This window comes from Haemaphysalis longicornis, unplaced genomic scaffold, assembly GCF_048455015.1.
Source record: "Haemaphysalis longicornis isolate Haplotype H1 unplaced genomic scaffold, Haemaphysalis longicornis Haplotype H1 scaffold_5, whole genome shotgun sequence".
In the NCBI taxonomy this organism is placed as follows: Eukaryota; Metazoa; Arthropoda; class Arachnida; order Ixodida; family Ixodidae; genus Haemaphysalis; species Haemaphysalis longicornis.
The window spans coordinates 70,741,483-70,762,976 of record NW_027526385.1 but is presented as its reverse complement, the minus strand read 5'-3'; the positions used below and the strand labels follow the sequence as shown (position 1 = coordinate 70,762,976).

Sequence of the window (21,494 nt, the reverse complement as noted above, 5' to 3'; positions counted from 1 at the left end):
GACGTCTGTGCGAAACCCACGTGCGTTGACCTTTAACTAAGCGCACATAGTCACAGCTGCTCACGGGACTTGCGGCTGCAATGAAAATCGTTCCGTGCAACAGAATTTCATAAAAAAACAATTTCTACTCATGTGCTTTATTAATACAAGTCAACCAACCACCATTCATGAATCATGTATTGATTTAAATTTTGGCAAACATTATCTCTTTAATGTAATAAAGGATCTGGTTAAGTGCATTTCACTTGTCTCTGGTTTCCCTTTTTGAAAAGCCACTTGGGAATTCAAGTGACCTCGCATGGGTAATTATTGCTGTTGTTGCTTACAGCTTTGTTTTCCAACCACCTTCACAAGGGGGATTGGCGTGTTTTTTTAATGAAGATGTCCTTTATGTCACTGGAACTCATTCTTCCCAAAGCATACGACGATAATATCAGAGAAAATCAGTTTACGCGAGGCAGTGTGCTGCACGCATGCGAAAACCATTTATATTTACTTTTATTTTCACAAGGACCCCGGTACTCCCCTTCCATTTGAAAATTCATTTGCTTGAAAAAATGCTTTCAAACATACCTTAAATTACTTAGACTGACTCTGCAGCACTTCCGATAAACACTTTCACTCTTTCCTTTCCATCTGGAAACATTGTGATCGCTATAGTTATCAATAGCACTGAGCGCGCTGCGTGATTTGGTCGTCGCAGCAGAACTATCCGCTTTCCGTTTCTGCTTTGCATTGTGCCTTTTTCGAAATGGGCTATCGAATGCGTTTTTGCTGGAACTAAAATAAAGTCGGCCAATAGCCGCTAGGCGGCTGTAATGACGTTATTTGAGCGCTTAAACAACACCACGACTTGGGAAAGAAAGGAAAATCTTTTGAGCAAGTTTCCGAGTTATCTCATGGGCATATAGCAGTTATTTTTGGCCAGTTCGAAATATTAAAAAAAGTTTGTTGACTACATCCTGAAAGCATTTAGGATTAAGCACAAGGTTGAAAAAGTGTAGCAGGGTTAAAGCAACCAAGCAAGAAACGTCGTTTACGAAAAACGTCGTTTACGTCACTCAACCTGCTCCATCCGTTTGTAGAACCGGGTGCCAGACGTGTGTGCTGAACCCACGTGCGTTGAACATTAAATAAGCGCACATCACATTGTTACAGCTGTTCACGGGCCTTGCGGTTGCCATGGAAATCATTCCGTGCAACATAATAGTCATCGAAATAAAAGACGCTCTCCTCTAGAGCGTAGCGTATATGCTTTCATAACTTTTCAGCGGCTTCGTACAGCGGCTTCGTGCGGTTCCATCCTCTCGCAAAAAGGTAAGGAGCATTTGCGAAATAATATTTGGAGTGGAATATTCAGATGCAGAAACGTCCAGACAAATAATAGAGAGTACTGTGTACATTGATTGTGTTTTTTATTCACCAACTACATTCTCTGAGAGAAGTTTTCTAAACTCGACGAATACTTCTTTTTCTGAAGTGCCACTTCCATGGCGGGCCGAGTATGGACCATGCTCCGCCTTGTATTGCGAATGATGCCTAATACAAATATTTTATTGACTGATAAAAACTTCAATATTGAACTTCGAAACAAACTGTGGCGAAGACGGCTACACCTTTTTATGAGTTACTATTCTGAGGTCGCTATATCTAAAATTACTCCTGGTACTACTCAATTCGCGTGGCACAGTGCACAATACGCCTCTGCTTTACTTTAGTCACAAACTATATAATTACCAAATCGGGACCTGAGTGTTCTGCCGTAAGTGTAGGTGCTGCCTAGCCACTCACGCATAGTGGCAGCAGTCGCGCCACATTTTGCAACCATTGTCAGATGTTAAGTTTTTAAACTTCATTTCCTATCACGCATAATTAGGACTGGCCCTATACACCAGCCATCACCATTGCCTTTTATTGATTAAACCATTTGTCTGGCCTATACGTTTTAACACCTACTTTTTTGTGATAACCACTTTTTTTTGGCGCTCTTTGCCCTAGCTGCCCTTGCGCCAAAAACATCCAACAATCATCCTCATCATCATTTTCTAACCAGGTCAAAACACCTTTGCACATTAGGGAGACTTACCGTGGCTCTGCCTGCTCTTAAATTTTTTTGATTGGAGCACATTGCTACTACCTACCAAAATTACACTCACATTTTCACGGATGCATCAGTGATGAATACGTCATCTGCCATCGGAATATGGATCCAATCAACCCACACAAAAATTACCGCAAAACTAGGTCACAAAACTTCGTCGATGGTTACTGAACTCACGGCCCTACGTGCTGCATTGGAACACATTTTAACTGCTCCAGTTCAGGCATGGACAATCTTCACCGACTCTCGAGCAGCCCTCCAGCACCTCATGGTGCTGCCACAAGAGCAGCTTGCTCAGGAAATTAGTGGCCTGCACACGCAGGCAATAAACAACCACCACGTCCTTCTTCTGCAGTGGCTTCCATCTCACTACGGTGTGGCTGGCAACGACGAAGCCGACATAGCTGCTGCATCAGCGCATTCCAGCCCAATTATTGCGCCAGTGCCTTTCACAAGGCGAGACGGAGCGACTCTGGTGTCATCGCTTGCCAAGAGTTCTCAGCGATTGCTGTGAACCGACCCAAATAATACCTACGATCTGTTGCCCACAATAGACCCACAGTGTCGATTTCGGATGCCAAGCGGTCTGTGCAAGCGAGATGAAGCTGTCCTGCATCGAATACGACTGAATGTGGCGCACACTAAGCATTTCCTTTTTAAACTCGTCGAGTTTCCTCACCTCTGTGCCCTACCTGTGCCGTTCGCGAGGACCTGAAACACGTTCTCTGCGCATGTCCTCGCTACGAACTTGAGCGTACCACAGCAAAGCTTTCTCTGGACCTGCCCGCGTCCGCCCAGATCTCTTCGAGTCACCTCCTTGGGCCTGGCTTACAACCGGCATGGCAAGTCGCGCAACAACAGTGCTCCTAACGTTCCTCCGGAGCACTGGACTTGTCAGTGAGCTATGAACTCTCAGACAAATGATTATATCGCCTGATTGTGTGTGTGCTTTTTGTGTGCGTCTGTGTGTTTGAGTATTCATGTGTAAGTGAGAGTTTTCATTAATCTTCATCACACCTTCACCCCCATTTGGTGTAGCAAGTCGGGCGCCCCGCCTGGCTGACCTCACGTGTTCATTAAAGATGTTCTCTCTCTCTCTCTCTCTCTCTCTCTCTCTCTCTCTCTCTCTCTCTCTCTCTCTCTCTCTCTTACCGTGGCTTGCATGGCATTGTTTTGTGGGAGGCACAATGCTTGGATAGTTAGGTTGAGAAATATAGGGCTCGAGAGTAGCGTCTCTGTGCTGTTTTCGCAAGGAATATAAAGAGACCGCTATGGTGCATACCGCTCCTCGTGGACATTTTTGTCCACGTATGTTGACCGTGGCGATTCCCAGAGAGCCGTTTCAAGGCCCCTCACCATTGGCCCGCTTGCACGCCCCGAAGAGGGCAAGCTCTTTCGCAAGCATGGTGATATAGGCGGCACGCTGTTCACTGAGCACACTCATGAGGCCTCGTGCATGCAAATATTATCCCTTGTATTCTCTTCTGCCACCCTAAACAAATATTATCCGTAAAAACGCTGCACAGACGAGTATAGAGCAAACCGTTACACTGCTCTGTAGGCACTACAGTACTCGAAAGGCGTAGACAAAAATTCTGGCTTAAAGGAAGCATGTAGATATAAACTACAGGTAAAGCCAAGCTTGTATAAACGGTGTAATTTGCGTCACCAAGCATGGCTTTACTCAGCACTCTTGCAGCAGGGACTGTAGGCGCCTAGTCTCATCTTTTGTCTTTTATCGCCGTTTGAAACAGCGCAGATAGCTAACCATTAGCTGCGTTTAATCCTCTACCATAACAAAAGGTTTCGCGGGAAGAGGTGGAAATAACAAAGTCATCTATTTTTATGCACGGTTTCAGGTAAAGGAGCGTTCATAACATCATGCGCTCTAGGCAGTGCCAGACGAAGCATGCGAAGTGGGCTCGGGTCTGGAGAGGTTGTTGATCTGGTCGTGGGTCTTCTGGAAGGAGCAGGAGTGAGTCATTAGAGAACTGCGCTCGGGCGTGGGAAGCTTGCCCATGGTTCCAAACCACTCCCGCTTGTCTACATGAGGCACAAAAATGGTGAGGAGTTTAAAAAAGAGATAGTAAACTCTGTATTGAATGTGCGAGCTCAGGCAGACAAGCCGCCGGACGTATTTCGCCGGATGGGGTAAAGGTGGTATTAAACCTTCATTTTAGCAGGCAGGCAGGCAGGCAGCCGTAATGATTGTATAAATGAGTGTATACCGCTTAGTTTGCACTCCAGTGTCACGACGAAGTGTAACCAGAACCTTTGCAGCACGACATCCCGTTCCTGTAGATGCCAGCAGCATGCCCAGCTAAAGCTTCACAGATTTTGATCAGTCTCCAACAAAAGTCTCGCGGGTCAAGGCCACATTGAGTGTAATCTCACGCACGCACGAGTGGAATCTCACATAATCTCACGCACGCACGAGGGTAAACTCACACTTACAAAGAAACTTCAGGGGTGCAGGGAGGGGAGGTGCTTATGCGGCTTCAGCACACTCCCCTCCCCTATCTTTTGTCGCGTTGTCATGCACGGCGACCAAGGCAACCCTCGCACCGGAAACCATCTTAGGATTTTGTCTAGAACTCCAGCAAACCTGTCTGGAAAGCGCACCTACTCTCTTTTGGTAGCTCGTTTCTTTCCTGGCATGCCCAACACTTATGCAAGCCCTTCATCCACGGGGGTGTTTTGCGAGCTCGCGCTCCGCGATGTGAAGGAGAGTCGCTGCTTAGAACAAACTACGGGAGACTCGTGGGCGAAACCGCAGGCCTGGCTGCTTCAGCACCTCGGTGGCACCAGGGCCTCCACTAGAAACCAGTGGGCTAACAACTTCGGACTAGTCTGCCCTTCCCAGTCCACATGGGGAGAATTTACCAGCGGATTTGCTTCGGCGGCGCCGATCGTGCGGCAGAACGATATATTGCTACAGCGAGAAAAATAGCAGCGAATTCTCAGGAAAGCTCGCACCATGTAGGACAGGCTTTCTGTATGAATGTACACTTTGTTGCCAGTGAAACTTTTGTTGATTGCATTCGATTGTATTCGATTCGATTGTATCCAGTGTACACCAGCGAGCGCTAAGACAGGCACATATGGCGCGAAAATTAAAATGTATTCAATGTACAGATACACGGAGCCTGTTTTATTTACGGTGCTTGTGATAGCGAAACTTGGCATTAGTCCTATGGCAATATTTAATTCGAACATAAAGTAAAAAACTCACATGCTACTTTCCTGTGTATCTGCAGAGCCCATCTATTGACATGAATGTCGCCTTGGAGCAGGTTAACCTGGTGCTGAAGAGAAGGGCTAAAGACTAAACTTGAAGAGATGGCCAAACGCAGAGGCAGAATTGCACAAAATATTTTTTCGATGTCAAGAAAGAGCGGCGGAGTTCGATGTGAAGTGCAAGATTCCATGAGTGGTAGGAACACAGAGATACCGGGAAAACTACACTCGTAGTAACGCGGAAGAGTACTACAGGCGAGCCATGTTTATTCCATACATAGATGACCTTAAAGCACCCCTCAAACAGCGCTTTGCAAACCATCGGAAAACACTTAAAAGTTGGCAATTCGAATTGGTAAAGCACGTCTCCGAGAGCAAATTTGAATCTCTGCATCCGGCCTTCGATTTTAACCTCAAGGATTTGACAACAGTGCATAACCTTATAATAAAAGGTGAATGGGAAATACGGAAACCTAAATGGCAAGCCATCTAAGAGTAAGAAGTTCCCCGCTCTGCGAAGGACGCCTTAGCTGAATGCGATGAAGCCCTCTTCCTGAACGTTCACACACTCCTCAAGATATTGGCAATGTATCCCATTAGGCAGAGATGCTGCAGAACGCAGGTTCTCGACACTCAAAAGAATAACGACATATTTGAGGAACCGGATGGCTGAAGAGCGGCCTAATGGCCTGGCTCATATCCATTCACTGGATGCAAGTCAGTGTCGACGAAGTTATCGCTGTGTTTTTGGAGAAACTATGACGTATAAAAATTGCAGCGTGAACCGCTATTTTCGATCAATATACATGTTCGTTTCTTTTTTTTTTGGATTGACGTTTACTATATTGTCGCAAAACCAAAGACGACGCAGCTGTCTTGAAGGAAAAACAAGTTTATTGGAGCGAAATTGTGCTCCCCTAACAACTCAAAGAATACACAGGCGGCGAAGCAGCAGGCAACGAAGTGACGTGCGCATACGAGAATCGGCGAGTCGAATACGGCGGCGTCTGCTCTGCAGGCTTTTATCTTTCAGAGCGAGTGTTTCTCGAAACGTCGATTTACATCCAGAACGTTGTAGATCAAAGAAGATTTTATTCTAGGCTAGTGATGTCAGGGCGAAACGCTCTTCTTGTTCGAGTGAGATAACCCGTGCGGCAAAAAAAAAAATAAAGAATGGAACACGCGCTTCGCTTGGGACACAGATAACTCAGCCGGACACGGCCGGGCGGTAAAAACAAAACAAAAACAAACAAACCCAATTCATGGTTCGAGGCAATATTCTAAAACCATTCGTAATGCCACTCTTTAAAATTGATCGCTGTAGAAACGAACGTTAGCGTTCTGCGTCTTTTGCGTCATGATAGCATCCGTGTTTTGGTTCTTTGGTGTTAAATAAAGTTTTTTTCTCAAACATGTCTGCTTTTTTCTTAAGACTTGCTGCCATAAAATCGCCGACGTTCTTCTCGCAGGCCTGATGTTGAAACAGTGAGTGAAAAGTTCGTTAGAGTAAGTGCCCGACAATTTTTTTTTTTGCCGCACATCTCCGTAAGTGGGCACCTCATTCTTTTGCATTCCCTTTTCTTGTCACTCCTGCTTTCGTCACTCACTCTCTATGACCTTTCTTGGTAGAGATTATGTGGTTGCAAAGTATTCTTTCTGCTGCACACGCACAAGCTCTATTGCAGCGACAAAAACTTGCTTTCCATCTCGGAATAACTCGCATATTGTGCTGCATTCCACTGCGTTCTCGTTCTCTTCTAATAATTAAGCACTATGTAAATTTCCAGGCAGTTTTCTTTTCGTTTTTTGCCGTTAAGAGTTTTTTTTTAATAATGAGGCCTTGCCCCCCCCCGAAAACAAATGCTGGCTACGTGCATAGTACGGGGATTAAGGCCTGACGCGGCATCTGCTAAATAAGTCGCACGGCTCACATGAGACTATTGGGGGACCAGTAGAAAACCAGTACAGGAATGAACATCTTTCACAACATGTGCGAGAAGTTCCCTATCTGCAAGAGTAGCTGACACTGATACACAATCTGTCCGGAATGATTTGCAGTTGGTATAGGGAGGGAATTTATGCAGGTTGCTTGTGACATGTCAATGATACGAGTACAACTACTGGTGATTTGGAGATGACATGCCCTTTTCAGTTATTCGAGAAAAAAACCCTGAACAATGCATGAGGAATAAACCCAGACCCGACCGTCGTATGTGGATTGCGGAGCAATAATACAGAACACAGCTTTGTTAACTGTATACAAGCGCGGGTAGAGGAATATTACTATGTTTCTAACTTTAGCAGCATCGTCATGAACACAGGAGATGGAAATGAGTAGAAGTACACGCGTGGTGCATTTGGCAAACCCGCTGATGTTAAGAATGTCACGCTTCCTTTGTCACTAGAAAAGCCCAGGAAGGACACGCGCTATTTCAAGGATTGAAGGAGGCGACTGAAACTGGATGTCAGTATAAGCTCCTCGAAAGAAGTTTTAGGTTGGCCCGAAGAGCCATTTTCAAAAACAGGGCCATCTCCACTAACGTGAAACCTGGGGAGGGGTGAAGCATGCTGTGCATAAGTGCATTCTTGGCGCCTTGGCGTTTTTTCCCATGGAGATGAAACTGTTGGGGTAGAGGTATACAGCTTTCCTGAAAAAGCCTCGTGTCTTTTAAGCATGAAGCGTTCTAACGCGAGACGTTGGAAAACGAGTGTCACAGTGTGTTCTTTTAGTACGCGTTTTTACCCATGGAGATGAAACGTTCTAGCTCGAGGCGTCGGAAAACCAGTGTCCCGGTGTGTTCTTTTAGCACGCGTTACGTTCTAGCGCGAGGTGTTGTAAAATGACTGTCCCGGTGTTTTAGTACAGTGACTACATAAAACGACGACGATGACAGCAGACGCCGACAGCCACAGCCCCTAAGGGGCTTCTTTCTAAAATCCGTGAGGAGTAAGTGCCTGCTGAGTAATCGAGCGAGCGCGTTTGATTAGGTAACAAAATGTGGAGGAAATCACGGTAGCGCAAGTTACGAGAAAAAAAGTCTGACAAATCCCCACAGGTGGGCGTCCCCACAGTGACCCAGGAAGGGGGGAATCAGCGCAAACTGAATGTTCAAATTCAGCGAATGACGAGGCCCAGCTTACGATCAGACTAAGAAATATTGTCTGCGGTGGGACAAGAGCCGCTGGACCTCGTCATAGTTTGCTGGACCTCGTCATTCGCGAAATTCGTACATTCGGTTACGCTGATTCCCCCTTTCTGGGGCGTTGTGGCGAGGCCCGCCTGCGGAAATTTCTCGAAATGCAGGTGAGTTAAGCTCAACAAGTAATGCGGAGAAGTTACAACCGGTGGATCACCAGGCTGCCAGAATGAGCGTCTCGAGACACGCCTGGAAGTAAGGAAACACAAAAACTCAATGCAGAATTGAGATACGGAAATATCGAGCACGAATGTGTTCGAATGGTGCAAAACAGCTGCAGCTGTAAGTCCAAGGCAGTAGCCTCCGTTCTGAAGGGGTCTTTTGGCCAGGCTGCATAATGCACTTGCGGTCATGATTGTAATAGTCAACGTCAACTACAAAAAAAATCAACAGACAAAAAGAGCACGGCGAACAAGAGGGAATAACTAGAACTGTGAAGATAAGTTCCAATGTACTATCATTGTAAGCTGGTGAGAGTGGAATATTTCTCAGATGTGAAACCGTTTGCGCGAAGGAAGAGTCACAACTTCTTTCTATTCCTTTTTTTGCGTATCAGCAGTATGGCCAATGCAACAAAGACAGGTGACAGCCGGTCGATAGGTGACTGGGCAGAGACGGCCGAGGGCGTCCAAAAGTATGACATCAGGATGCAAGCCGCCGCGCCTACCCTCGCTGCAATATTGGAAAAGTTCAAAAATGCGTTCCTGCATCCCTTGGAGCCACCGGTTTACCGAGACGACGATGGACGGCAGAGGAACCAGTGTCTGGAAATTGGCTGCGGACCAGGCAGGTGCGTTTCATAGCAGACCACAGCGCTACTTTCTATTCAATCATACTATATCTGCTGTTGATGCTGACTTTAAAACATGGTATCAGGGAGGGCCTGCGATTTTGTACGAATTTGGTAGACAAACGTCATCTGGGGAGCACAAAGCTTACCCGCCCTAAAGGTAGATTAGTTAGAGAAAAAAATTTTGTTCGTTCCCGTTGTCGATTATCCAGCACCATAAACTGAGCATTTATGCAGTTCTGGCAAGTTGGCGAGTAACATCGCTTAAAAACCCCAAGTAGATAAATTAGGATGTAATAATCACGGACTCTGGTGTGTTACATATACATCACTGGAAAGTGTGAATTTTCTTAAATAAACGAAATTAACGTGTGAAGTGGGGACCATTGGTTCATTCTGTTCAGGGAAAAAGCGCAACAAACGAGGACCAACAGCGAAGGAATACACCGACGAGCGCTGACAAACAAATGAGGATATTCATCTTTGCACGTAAATAAATACGTTTTTCACAAAAAACCACAGATAAAAAATACACAAAAACACATTCACAGAAACAATAACTAAAATGAACGAAATCACACATCTCTACACTCTTACAATTCGGCCCTCTTTCCCCCTCCAAGTACATTATCCCCTTCTCAGTTAAGGTTATGGATGGCATACTAGCGCATTTATCGTCCGTCTTAGCAATCTCAAGCGCTTCATATACTTCCTGCGTGATAGCTTCCTTGTATCTCTTAATTTTGTGTCCTGGTATTTTGTCCTCTTTGTAAAAAAACGTACTTTATTTCTCAGATATTTGTGAGCGCTCCTCTCTGTATCCCTTCAGCGTTAGTGCACGTTTCTTTGCGCTGTTTCCCGCAGACGTCCTTCAATAACTGTGCAAAGAACTGGAAAGCATCCACCCGGAGTCTCCAACAGCGAAATGGCCCGTAAAATTGCCGGGCTCACAAAGACGGAGAAAATAAAGTATTGGAGCTGAAAAGCAAATGAAGGCCCGGTAAGAACCAAACCAAGGGCCCTTGGAACGTTAAGTGATACCGACACAACTTCGCCTTCATGGCTTTAACTGAATAGATGTAGACTTACTAAATGCGTTGCAGCCTTCGACGTAGAAAACGTCGACACCTAGCACACGCAGGTCGAGTTTGACGTCACTTGACACATAGTTAGGCTCAAGATTAAGTTACCGCCGGTTAAGAATAAATGCGGGAATAACAACATACCCGCTCTGGTATATTGGCGCGTGATGAAATATTCCCAGGTTCATTTGAACCGTGTCCCAGGTTCATTTCCCATTAGGCATAGACGGCAACATACCCACCGAAAATTCTCTGTCACCCATTCAGAGGAATTACACAGTGACGAAGGTATTAGCCGTCAGTGGCTCAAGCCCAATTCCCTTATTCCTACTGGCCGCTACACCGAAATACCCACGATAAGCAACATTGTGGGGTGTGGAATTGGGCCTTAATTATTTCGCATTCACATCTCATACAAAACACCAACGTATCCTCGTAAGCTTTTCATGAGAATATGTACGTAATTTGGCATTGCAGTGGCGTTATTGGCTTCATTTTGCGTAAAAAGTACCCTGTGCCCATGAAAGATAACGTGACTGCATTATTCGTCTATGTTAATTTACACGTGCTACTGCTTTCTGGTCTGGGGCGACACGACACCGCCAAACATAACTATTTTGAAATTATACAGGAAAATACTACGTGCAGTAGAGAGTGTTCCGTTTGACTCACTTTCAAGCCCAATTTTCCTTCACTGAGATTACCGTAATTGCCCGATTCTAACGCGCCCCCGATTCTAACGCGAACCCTATTTTCCTAGCAAAAAAACCGCAAAACTTGCACTTCCGATTGTAACGCGCACGGAACTTTGTGAGCAAGAAAAACGAATGCGAGATAAAGGGGCAATTTATTTTTCGAAGTAATCTCACCCATCTCCCTCCTCGTCGCTCTCCGCTGACCACTACATCTCGTCCTTGGTGCCGTCAAGCGCGCTCGCGAAGCCACACTTTATAACGAACGTTCAAACATGATCGGTGGGATCGTGGCCCACGCCTCGCACGCCCATCCTGCGAACTTCTCCAGAGGCGCACGCTTCAGCCGACCACTCATTTTGAACGCGCGGGAGCCGCTGCTGCCATTGCTGTTATCAAGTGCGCAAGTGGAACGATTTGACGATTTGTGTGAACGCCGATAGAAAAGCCTGGGCACCTATGCTTCCTGCGTCCGAAAAAATGTTGCTAAAAGCTTTAGCGCCATCTTGAGATGGCGACGGGCGCGACGAAATTTTCGTTGTTTCGGCAGTTTCGGTTTCGATTCTAACGCGCATGCGATTTTTCGACCTATTTTTCCGGAAAAAAGGTGCGCGTTAGAACCGGGTAATTACGGTACTTAACTGAAGATTACATGTGCGGATCAGCTACCTCAGTATAGCCTGGAACGCTTTTACAAAAAATGGCTGTAAGAAATGACAATTTTCTTTCGCACCTTGTGCCCATATCACATCGTAGGAAACAACATTCAGTTAGTACGCTTGATGTACACGCGTTGCACCGTTGCAGAAAAATATGGTTTCGTGATGTTGAGATACATATACTCCAGATTTCTGAATACGGACTTTTGTCATGAGCCGCGTCCTGTGCGCTTTTCTGCCACACGAGACCATTCCGTTTCTCTATAGTTGATAATGACAGGATCGCCTATATGCAATTTTTTAGTAAATACTCTATGTGCTCGATCTGATCACCCACCTGCACAATGCGGTCGGGAATGTGCAATTTCATTTTATTATAAATGCTGCGTCATGTGTAAAGCCATGCATCTTTTCTGTCCGACGTGTACCAGTGGCGAGGCCAATAGAGAGTTTATATAACATCACTTTTTTTCTCGCAACCCTCAGTTTTTCGTACACCAAAAGCTGGGATAAATGTCTGAAGTTTCGATTGTATTTCCTACACTCAGCATTCCGTTAGGGTCCATGAAGTCCTGAAGAAGCATTAGTGAAATCAGACTATTGTTCCTGTACACGGCACCGTCATTTTTACGGATATGTGAGTTGTTTTTAATGATGCCAGATACGATATGAATTTGGTTTACAGTGACCTCATAGGGAAGGTAGTGTCGTGTTCATAAGAAACAGTTTTTACTGCCGTGGAAAAGCTTGCCGGTCCGAGATAACGCATTTATTGTCTGCGTGACCACAAAAGATGCCTTCTTTCCCGGAAACCCTCGGTTTGTATGTTTCCATAGTTCAGAAAGTGGAACGGGTGTTTAATAAAAATTGAAACGGTGGCGCCAGCAAACTATTGCGCTTCGGAAATTCAGAAGTGGTACCTCTTATGAAAAGGTGCCAAGCGCTATTGTATCAATCTTCGGGCTGAAATTCTCCATTGCTGCCGTTGGATTCTCAATTACTGCACACAATGAAAGATTTTCTCTCTTTTATGAAGGGGTAGTGCGGGTGGAAAGCAAAATGAAAACTTCAGATGCAGGAAGCAATCAGCCATGCAGGCCTTCTGTGCCCATGATTCGCATATTTGATCTAATCTTGAACCGTAACTAGATTGAATGTGTGGGGGTGGCGTCAAAAAAGCAAACTACAAACGAGCACGAAAACAAAGGGCATAAACATAGCGTGCCAGCACAGCCACGAAACAACACGCTTGTAAACGGCACCCACCAAAGAAACACAACGATAAAACATCGCGCCCATGTTGACCGCCTGTAGTCGTAATAATCTCAAGTTTTAAACATGTATAATTTCGAGGGCGTGAAACTCCTATGAGCGTCCATTTATTCGTGGGATTTAGCATTCCCTCAAGAAATATTCCCATTAAGTGGCCTTTGTATAATGCCACTTAGTGCTTTGACCACTCGGGTATACATGTGACCGCCTATTGTGCAATCGTAATACTTTGTGCTTTTCCACAGTTTTATTGCATTCGGGTTTTCCTTCTTCAACAATATTGTCTGCTATTTTTGCTGAGAACGCAAAACGGTTCCACGAAAAACAGCGCCAACAACAAAAAAAAAAACACGGGGACAGAACAGCACACGACAATCATCGCGCCCCAAAAGAGTACCACCAGAAAACAGCACGCGACTGTCAGAAGGTAACAGCGAGAAAACTGCCCAGAAACGGAACAGCGGAACTTATAAGAGCGAGAAAACTGCCCAGAAACGGAACAGCGGAACTTATAAACATGAGCGCGACTTAAGAGAACGTGGCGAGAACAGCAACCAACCGGCTGCTGAAACACAGCGATGGGAAACAGCAGTTTCGTCGCAGACCCTATTCGGTACAGTGTAATCATGACGGCACATCGGCACATACAGTGTAATCATGTCGAATACATCGCACCAGACCGGTATTCTGGAGGTCATGGGTTCGGATCCACCTGGCGGGCATGTTTTCTCCACTTTCTTTCTTTCTTTCTTTCCAAATTCTTTATCTGTTTCAATGACCTACCACATCCTCCCCTTTGCTTTCCGAGGTTTTCTTGACTGCCAACTACTATTTCTGTCTTATTGTTAACGAGCCCCTCATTTCCCATTCTGATTCGCTACATGCATAGCGTGGGCCTCTGTTCTGGCAGTCTTGGTGCGTAGGAAGCTTAGGAGGGTTTAACGCTAGTCGACCACTCTCGACATGTCGTAGACACTCGAGTCACGGCCCGGGGGTTAAAAAGAAGGTCCCCTTCACCCCGAGTAGTCCGAGTGGCGCTGGCTACCACCCCAAAGCATAGGAAACAAAAAATACCTTAACATAAATACCCCAGAAAGTGGAGGGGAAAATCGCCCCGCCGGTAGCGTAGTGGTTATCGTACCAGACCGGTATTCTGGAGGTCGTGGGTTCGGATCCCACCTGGCGGGCATTTTTTCTCCACTTTCTTTCTTTCTTTATTTCCATATTTTTTATCTGCTTCAATGACCTACCACATCCTCCCCTTTGCTTTCCGAGGTTTTCTTGACTGCCAACTCCTATTTCGGTCTTATTTTCAACGAGCCCCACATTTCCCATTCTTATTCGCTACATACATACATACATACATACATGCATGCATGCATGCATACATACATACACGCACACATACATACATACATACATACATACATACATACATACATACATACATACATACATACATACATACATACATACATACATACATGCATGCATGCATGCATGCATGCATGCATACATACATACATACATACATACATACATACATACATACATACATACATACATACATACATACATACATACATGCATGCATGCATGCATGCATGCATGCATGCATGCATGCATACATACATACATACATGCATGCATGCATGCATACATACATACACGCACACATACATACATACATACATACATACATACATACATACATACATACATACATACATACATACACACACACACACACACACACACATACAAACATACATACATACATACATACATACATACATACATACATACATACATACATACATACATACATACACACACACACACACACATACATACATACATACATACATACATACATACATACATACATACATACATACATACATACATACATACATACATACATACATACATACATACATACATACATACATACATACATACATACATACATACATACATACATACATACATACATACATACATACATACATACATACATACATACATACATACATACATACATACATACATACATACATACATACATACATACATACATACATACATACATACATACATACATACATACATACATACATACATACATACATACATACATACATACATACATACATACATACATACATACATACATACATACATACATACATACATACATACATACATACATACATACATACATACATACATACATACATACATACATACATACATACATACATACATACATACATACATACATACATACATACATACATACATACATACATACATACATACATACATACATACATACATACATACATACATACATACATACATACATACATACATACATACATACATACATACATACATACATACATACATACATACATACATACATACATACATACATACATACATACATACATACATACATACATACATACATACATACATACATACATACATACATACATACATACATACATACATACATACATACATACATACATACATACATACATACATACATACATACATACATACATACATACATACATACATACATACATACATACATACATACATATTGCCGCGAACCGTACATTGGGTTTGTTTATTTGTGTTTTGCTTTTACCGCCCGGCTGCGCCGGTCTGTGTTATCTCTGCGCCAAGGGAAGCGCGTATTCCATTCTTTCTTTCTGTGCCGCATGTGTTATTTGTTGTGATAGGGAGAGCATTCCGATCTAACGTGAACAGCCCAGAATAATCTTCTTGGATCTACTATGTTCTCGATGCGAATCGACGTTTCGAGAACCACGCGCGCGGAAAGATAAAAAGCCTGCAGTGCGGACGCCGGGGCATTCGATTCTGCGACGCTCGCCGACGCACGTACGTCACTTTGTTGACCGCTGCTTCGCCGCCTCTGTATTCTTTTCAGTTGTTAGGGGAGCACAAGTTCGCTCCAATAAACTTGTTTCTTTCCCAAACAACTGCGTCGTCCTTGGCTTCGTGACATCTGGTGGAGGAGCTGGGTACGCACCCTTCATGCCCACTACAACCTCTGGAAGCCGCCAATCCAGTCCAACAAGAGCCAGCCTCCGCGTGCAAGATTTACCACCCGAGTTCGGTCTACTACCGGAGAAGACGAAGAAGAAAGACGTCGCAACCAGCACCATGCTCAACCAAGCCAATCCTCCGGTCGTTCTGCAGCAGCCACGGGAACCGCCATCATTCCGAGGAGCCCCCGCAGAAGACCCAGAAGAATGGTTGGAGAAACTGGAACGCGTCCGGAAATTCAACAGGTGGGACGACGCAGAAACGTTCCGCCATGTTTTCTTTTACTTGGAAGATTCGGCTCGCACTTGGTTCGAGAACCACGAGAGCTCCTTGACAAACTGGGCTCAGTTCAAAAGCGAGTTCACTAAGACCTTCACTACCGTCGTGCGGAAAGAAAGAGCCGCCCTTTTGTTGGAAACACGCACGCAACACCCCAACGAAGGCGTCGTGATCTTCGTTGATGAGATGAAGCAGCTATTTCGCCGCGCGGACCCCGAAATGACGGAAGAAAAGAAGTTGCGCTTCTTAATGCGCGGAGTGAAGGAGGAACTGTTTGCTGGACTTGTCCGAAATCCGCCCAAAACCGTCGCCGAATTCGTGACCGAAGCCAGCACCATTGAGAAAGCCCTTGAAATGCGTGCTAAGCAGTATGACCGCAACTTTGTTGGCGCGGCCAATGCGAACGACTTTGGCAGCACGCGGATCCCGGCCGACAGCCTACGCGAGACTATCAGCGAAATAGTGAGAGAGGAGCTGCGGAAACTTCTCCCAACGCCGCCGCAGCCCCAAGTCACTTCCCTCACCGACGTGATTAGAGAAGAAGTGCAACAAGCGTTGGGAACTTCTACGCCATCCGAGGTACCCCGAGAGCCACAAGCTATGACATACTCCGCTGCTGTTCGTCGACCCCGCCCTGCTCCAACACGCCGTCAAGAGGCCCCGCCGTACCGCCGCCCGCTGTCACCCGCCCGACCCCCTGTAGCCCGAAACCAGACGCCGAGGAAGACAGACGTATGGCGAACTCCCGATAACCGTCCTCTGTGCTACCACTGCGGAGAGGCTGACCACATCTACCGTCGCTGCTCATACAAGAGACTCGGACTGCGTGGTTTCTCCGTCGACGCCCCACGCCCCCGACCCGGCCAGCGCCCTACCGAGATCGACGAATGCCTGTCCAACACCAACCGAGGACCAGCCCGCTCACACCGATCGCCGTCGCCCTACCCATACCAGTCGCCTAACCGCCGTAGCAATGCTGATTTTGCACGTGGAAGGTCCCCCAGCCCACGCGGGGGAAACTAAAAGCAGCAACTTCTGGAGGTGAAGTTGCTCTACGGCGAAAAACTGGAAACCCTCCAACGACGCAAGGACGCGCTGAAGAGTGATTCACGACATGCCCTCATCCCGATGATCCGACCTAACCCTGACGAGACTCCCGAACACGACCACAGCTACACGGCGCGACGCGTACCCGACCTGACCGAGACGACGACGACAACGACGATGCACAGTGCCCGACCGTCAACACGTATAAGCAGAGATACGACGCCCCGACGAACCCGGAACTCGAGGAAGACTGCATCTGACGTCAAGGTGTCCATCGACGGCTTTGACGTAGTCGCCCTCGTAGACACGGGAGCTGACTATTCGGTAATGAGCGGACCATTTGCGTCTAAACCGAAGAAAGTTATGACCAGATGGGACGGTCCGCACATACGCACAGCAGGAGGCCACCTCGTGATGCCAAGTGGAACGTGCACATCGCGCGTCACCATAGACGGCACAACGTACCCTGCGGCGTTCGTCGTTCTGCCTAACTGCTCCCGCGACGTAATTCTTGGAATGGTCTTTTTGATGGACAACGGTGCAATAATCGATCTGCAGGCTAAGTCAATAACTTTTTCCCCCCATCACTCCATGACGCCAGAACCGAACCCCGAACGACGTGCTGCTGTAAGGATTGCCGATGATCATGTCACCCTGCCACCCTGCGCAAGCTTGATGGTCGCAGTCTACTGTGAAGATGCTGCTCCTGACGTCGACGCTATCGTAGACACTGATCAAAGGGTGCTTCTCGACCGTGGTGTGTCTGTCGCAAGAGGCATTGCGCGCTTCAAGGAACACCAATCCCACATTTTGGTTACTAATTTCACCGAGGAGTACGAGCATTTAAACAAGGGCGCGGCAATTGCATTCCTCCGTGAAACGCAAGAAGCAAGTGACGTGATCGCGGTCGCCGACTTTGAACGCACACCCGTAGAAACCTTCAAGCTCCCGCAGCCCTTCGGCGTGAATCCGGCGCTACCGCAAGAACAACGGAACAAATTATTGGCTTTGCTGCGTCGCTATAGCGAATGTGTTTCGTCGAGCGCAAAACTACGTCAGACCCCTCCAGCGAAGCACCGAATAATAACCGAAGATGGAGCCCGACCTAACCGACAGTCACCGTACCGCGTCTCTTCACACGAACGGGAAGCCATCCGGACCCAAGTCGACGACATGCTCAGCGACGACATTATACAGCCATCGAAAAGCCCCTGGGCGGCGCCCGTCGTACTCGTAAAGAAAAAAGACGGCACAATAAGGTTTTGCGTTGACTACCGGCGACTGAACAAAATCACGAAAAAGGACGTGTACCCCCTCCCCCGAATAGACGACGCCCTCGACCACCTCTGCCACGCGAAGTACTTCTCATCCATGGACCTGAAGACCGGCTACTGGCAAATTGAAGTGGACGAGAGAGACCGAGAGAAGACTGCATTTATAACCCCAGACGGCCCATACCAGTTCAAGGTGATGCCGTTTGGGCTGTGCACAGCACCAGCGACGTTTCAGAGAGTCATGGACACTGTGCTAGCTGGCCTTAAGTGGCACACCTGCCTGGTATACCTCGACGACGTAGTGGTATTCGCCCGGACGTTCGACGAACACCTTGCAAGGTTGGAGTCTGTACTCGAGGCCATTCGTACGTCGGGGTTGACGCTAAAGCCTGAAAAGTGCCGTTTCGCATACGGGGAACTCAAGTTCTTGGGCCACGTCGTCAACGCCGCGGGAGTCCTACCTGACCCGGCAAAAACTTCAGCCATTGCGAACTTCCCAAGGCCGAAAGACAAGAAGGGCGTGCGAAGATTTCTCGGGCTGTGCGCATACTACCCGCGCTTCGTCGCAAACTTCGCACGCATTGCAGAGCCACTCACGCGCTTGACGAAAGATAGCACCCCTTTCAGCTGGGAAAACGACCAAGAAAAAGCATTCTGCGAGCTGCGAAAACGCCTGCAAAGCCCGCCCGTGCTCGCTCATTTCGACGAAAATGCCGAAACGGAAATGCACACGGACGTCAGTGATATAGGCTTGGGTGCCGTCCTTGTCCAAAAGCAAAGCTGCTGCGAAAGGGTAATCGCCTATGCCAGTCGTGGTCTGTCGAAGGAGCAGAAAAACTATTCTGCCTCTGAGAAAGAGTGCCTGGCTATTATATGGGCTATTTCAAAATTTCGCCTATATGTGTATGGAAGGCCATTCAAGGTTGTAACAGACCACCATGCGCTGTGTTGGCTCGCCAACTTGAAGGACCCGTCTGGCCGTCTTGGGCGGTGGAGCTTGCGCCTGCAGGAGTTCGACGTTACAGTCGTTTTATAAATCCGGCAGGAAACACTCCGACGCCGACTGCCTGTCCCGCGCCCCCGTCGACCCACCACTACAAGATTCTGATGAAGACAGCGCGTTCTTCGGGATCGTGACGGAGAGCGACCTAGCCGCCCAGCAGCGTGCCGACCCCGACTTACGCGTCATAATCGAGCACCTCGAGGGATGCAACGTTGCCGTTCCTAGGACCTTCAAACGCAGCTTACCAGCAGTCAGCCTGAGAAACTCCGTCCTCGTGAAGAAGAATTTCAGCCCCGGAACAAGAGCGAATTACCTTCTCGTCATCCCCGCGGACCTTCGTGACGAAATTTTGGAAGCGTGCCACGACGACCCGTCTTCCGGACATCTGGGCACAGCCCGCACTATTGGAAAAATCAAGGCGAGGTACTACTGGCCCGGCCTTACCTCTGACGTCACCCACTACGTCCGGAGCTGCCGTGACTGCCAGCGACGAAAAACGCCGCCGACAAGACCCGCCGGACTTCTGCAACCGATCGCCGTCCCATCGAGACCATTTCAACAGATTGGAATGGACCTTTTAGGCCCGTTCCCTACGTCACGATCACAGAACAAGTGGATTGTCGTAGCGACAGACTACATGACGCGCTACGCAGAGACCGCCGCTCTTCCGAGGGGGACTGCACAAGAAGTGGCGAAGTTCTTTATAAGCCAAGTGGTGCTGCGACATGGAGCCCCGGAAGTCCTAATCACAGACCGCGGAACGGCATTTACTGCGGAGCTGATGCAAGGAGTATTACGCTACAGCAACACGGATCACCGAAGAACGACGGCGTACCACCCCCAAACGAACGGACTAACAGAACGTCTGAATAAGACAATCGCAGATATACTGTCAATGTACGTTGACGTTGAACATAAGACTTGGGACGAAGTACTCCCGTACGTCACGTTCGCGTACAACACGGCTCTCCGGGAGACGACGCAGCTGACGCCGTTCGAGCTTGTCTACGGTAGAAGGCCGACTACGATGCTCGACGCAATGCTTCCGCACGTAGAAGATGACGACCTCAACACCGACGTCCACGGATATCTTCAACGTGCGGAGGAGGCCCGCCAGCTCGCTCGAGTTCGTATAACGGACCAGCAGCTGGTCAGCTGGTGGATGCGGGCCGCTACAACCTCCGACGCCGAGACGCCGAGTACCAACCAGGGGATCATGTGTGGGTTTGGACTCCCATCCGACGACGCGGACTCAGTGAGAAGCTCCTGCGACGGTATTTCGGACCCTACCAGATTCTACGACGTGTTGGCCAACTTACCTACGAAGTGATCCCCGATGGTGACTCCGGCACATCACGACAACGCACGCGGCCTGAAGTCGTCCACGTGGTTCGCTTAAAACCTTTCTACGGACGATGACGAACTTTTATTTTCATTTGTTCGGACTGTCGCTTATGTTAGCATCGGGTCGATGCACTCTTAGAGGGGGGGTAATGCCGCGAACCGTACATTGGGTTTGTTTATTTGTATTTTGCTTTTACCGCCCGGCTGCGCCCGTCTGTGTTTTCTCTGCGCCAAGGGAAGCGCGTATTCCATTCTTTCTTTCTGTGCCGCATGTGTTATCTGTTGTTATAGGGAGAGCATTCCGATCTAACGTGAACAGCCCGGAATAATCTTCTTGGATCTACTATGTTCTCGATGCGAATCGACGTTTCGAGAACCACGCGCGCCGAAAGATAAAAAAGCCTGCAGTGCGGACGCCGGGGCATTCGAT

The 21,494-nt window shown here is 47.3% G+C and overlaps 1 protein-coding gene across 2 annotated transcripts in view; it reads left to right on the top strand.

Moving 5' to 3' along the window:
- Positions 1 to 1,187: 1,187 nt before the first annotated feature.
- The window catches only part of LOC144139281 (uncharacterized), a 52,839-nt gene continuing 32,532 nt past the window's right edge, over positions 1,188 to 21,494 (top strand). Inside the window, exons 1-2 of one of the 2 annotated variants that reach the window (XM_077671681.1) lie at positions 1,188 to 1,317; positions 9,095 to 9,325. In XM_077671681.1, the coding sequence (XP_077527807.1) occupies positions 9,096 to 9,325 (230 nt within the window). In that variant the 5' untranslated portion in view covers positions 1,188 to 1,317; position 9,095. Of the gene's footprint in view, positions 1,318 to 9,091; positions 9,326 to 21,494 lie in introns of both variants that reach the window. The other variant, XM_077671682.1, reaches the window with a different exon arrangement.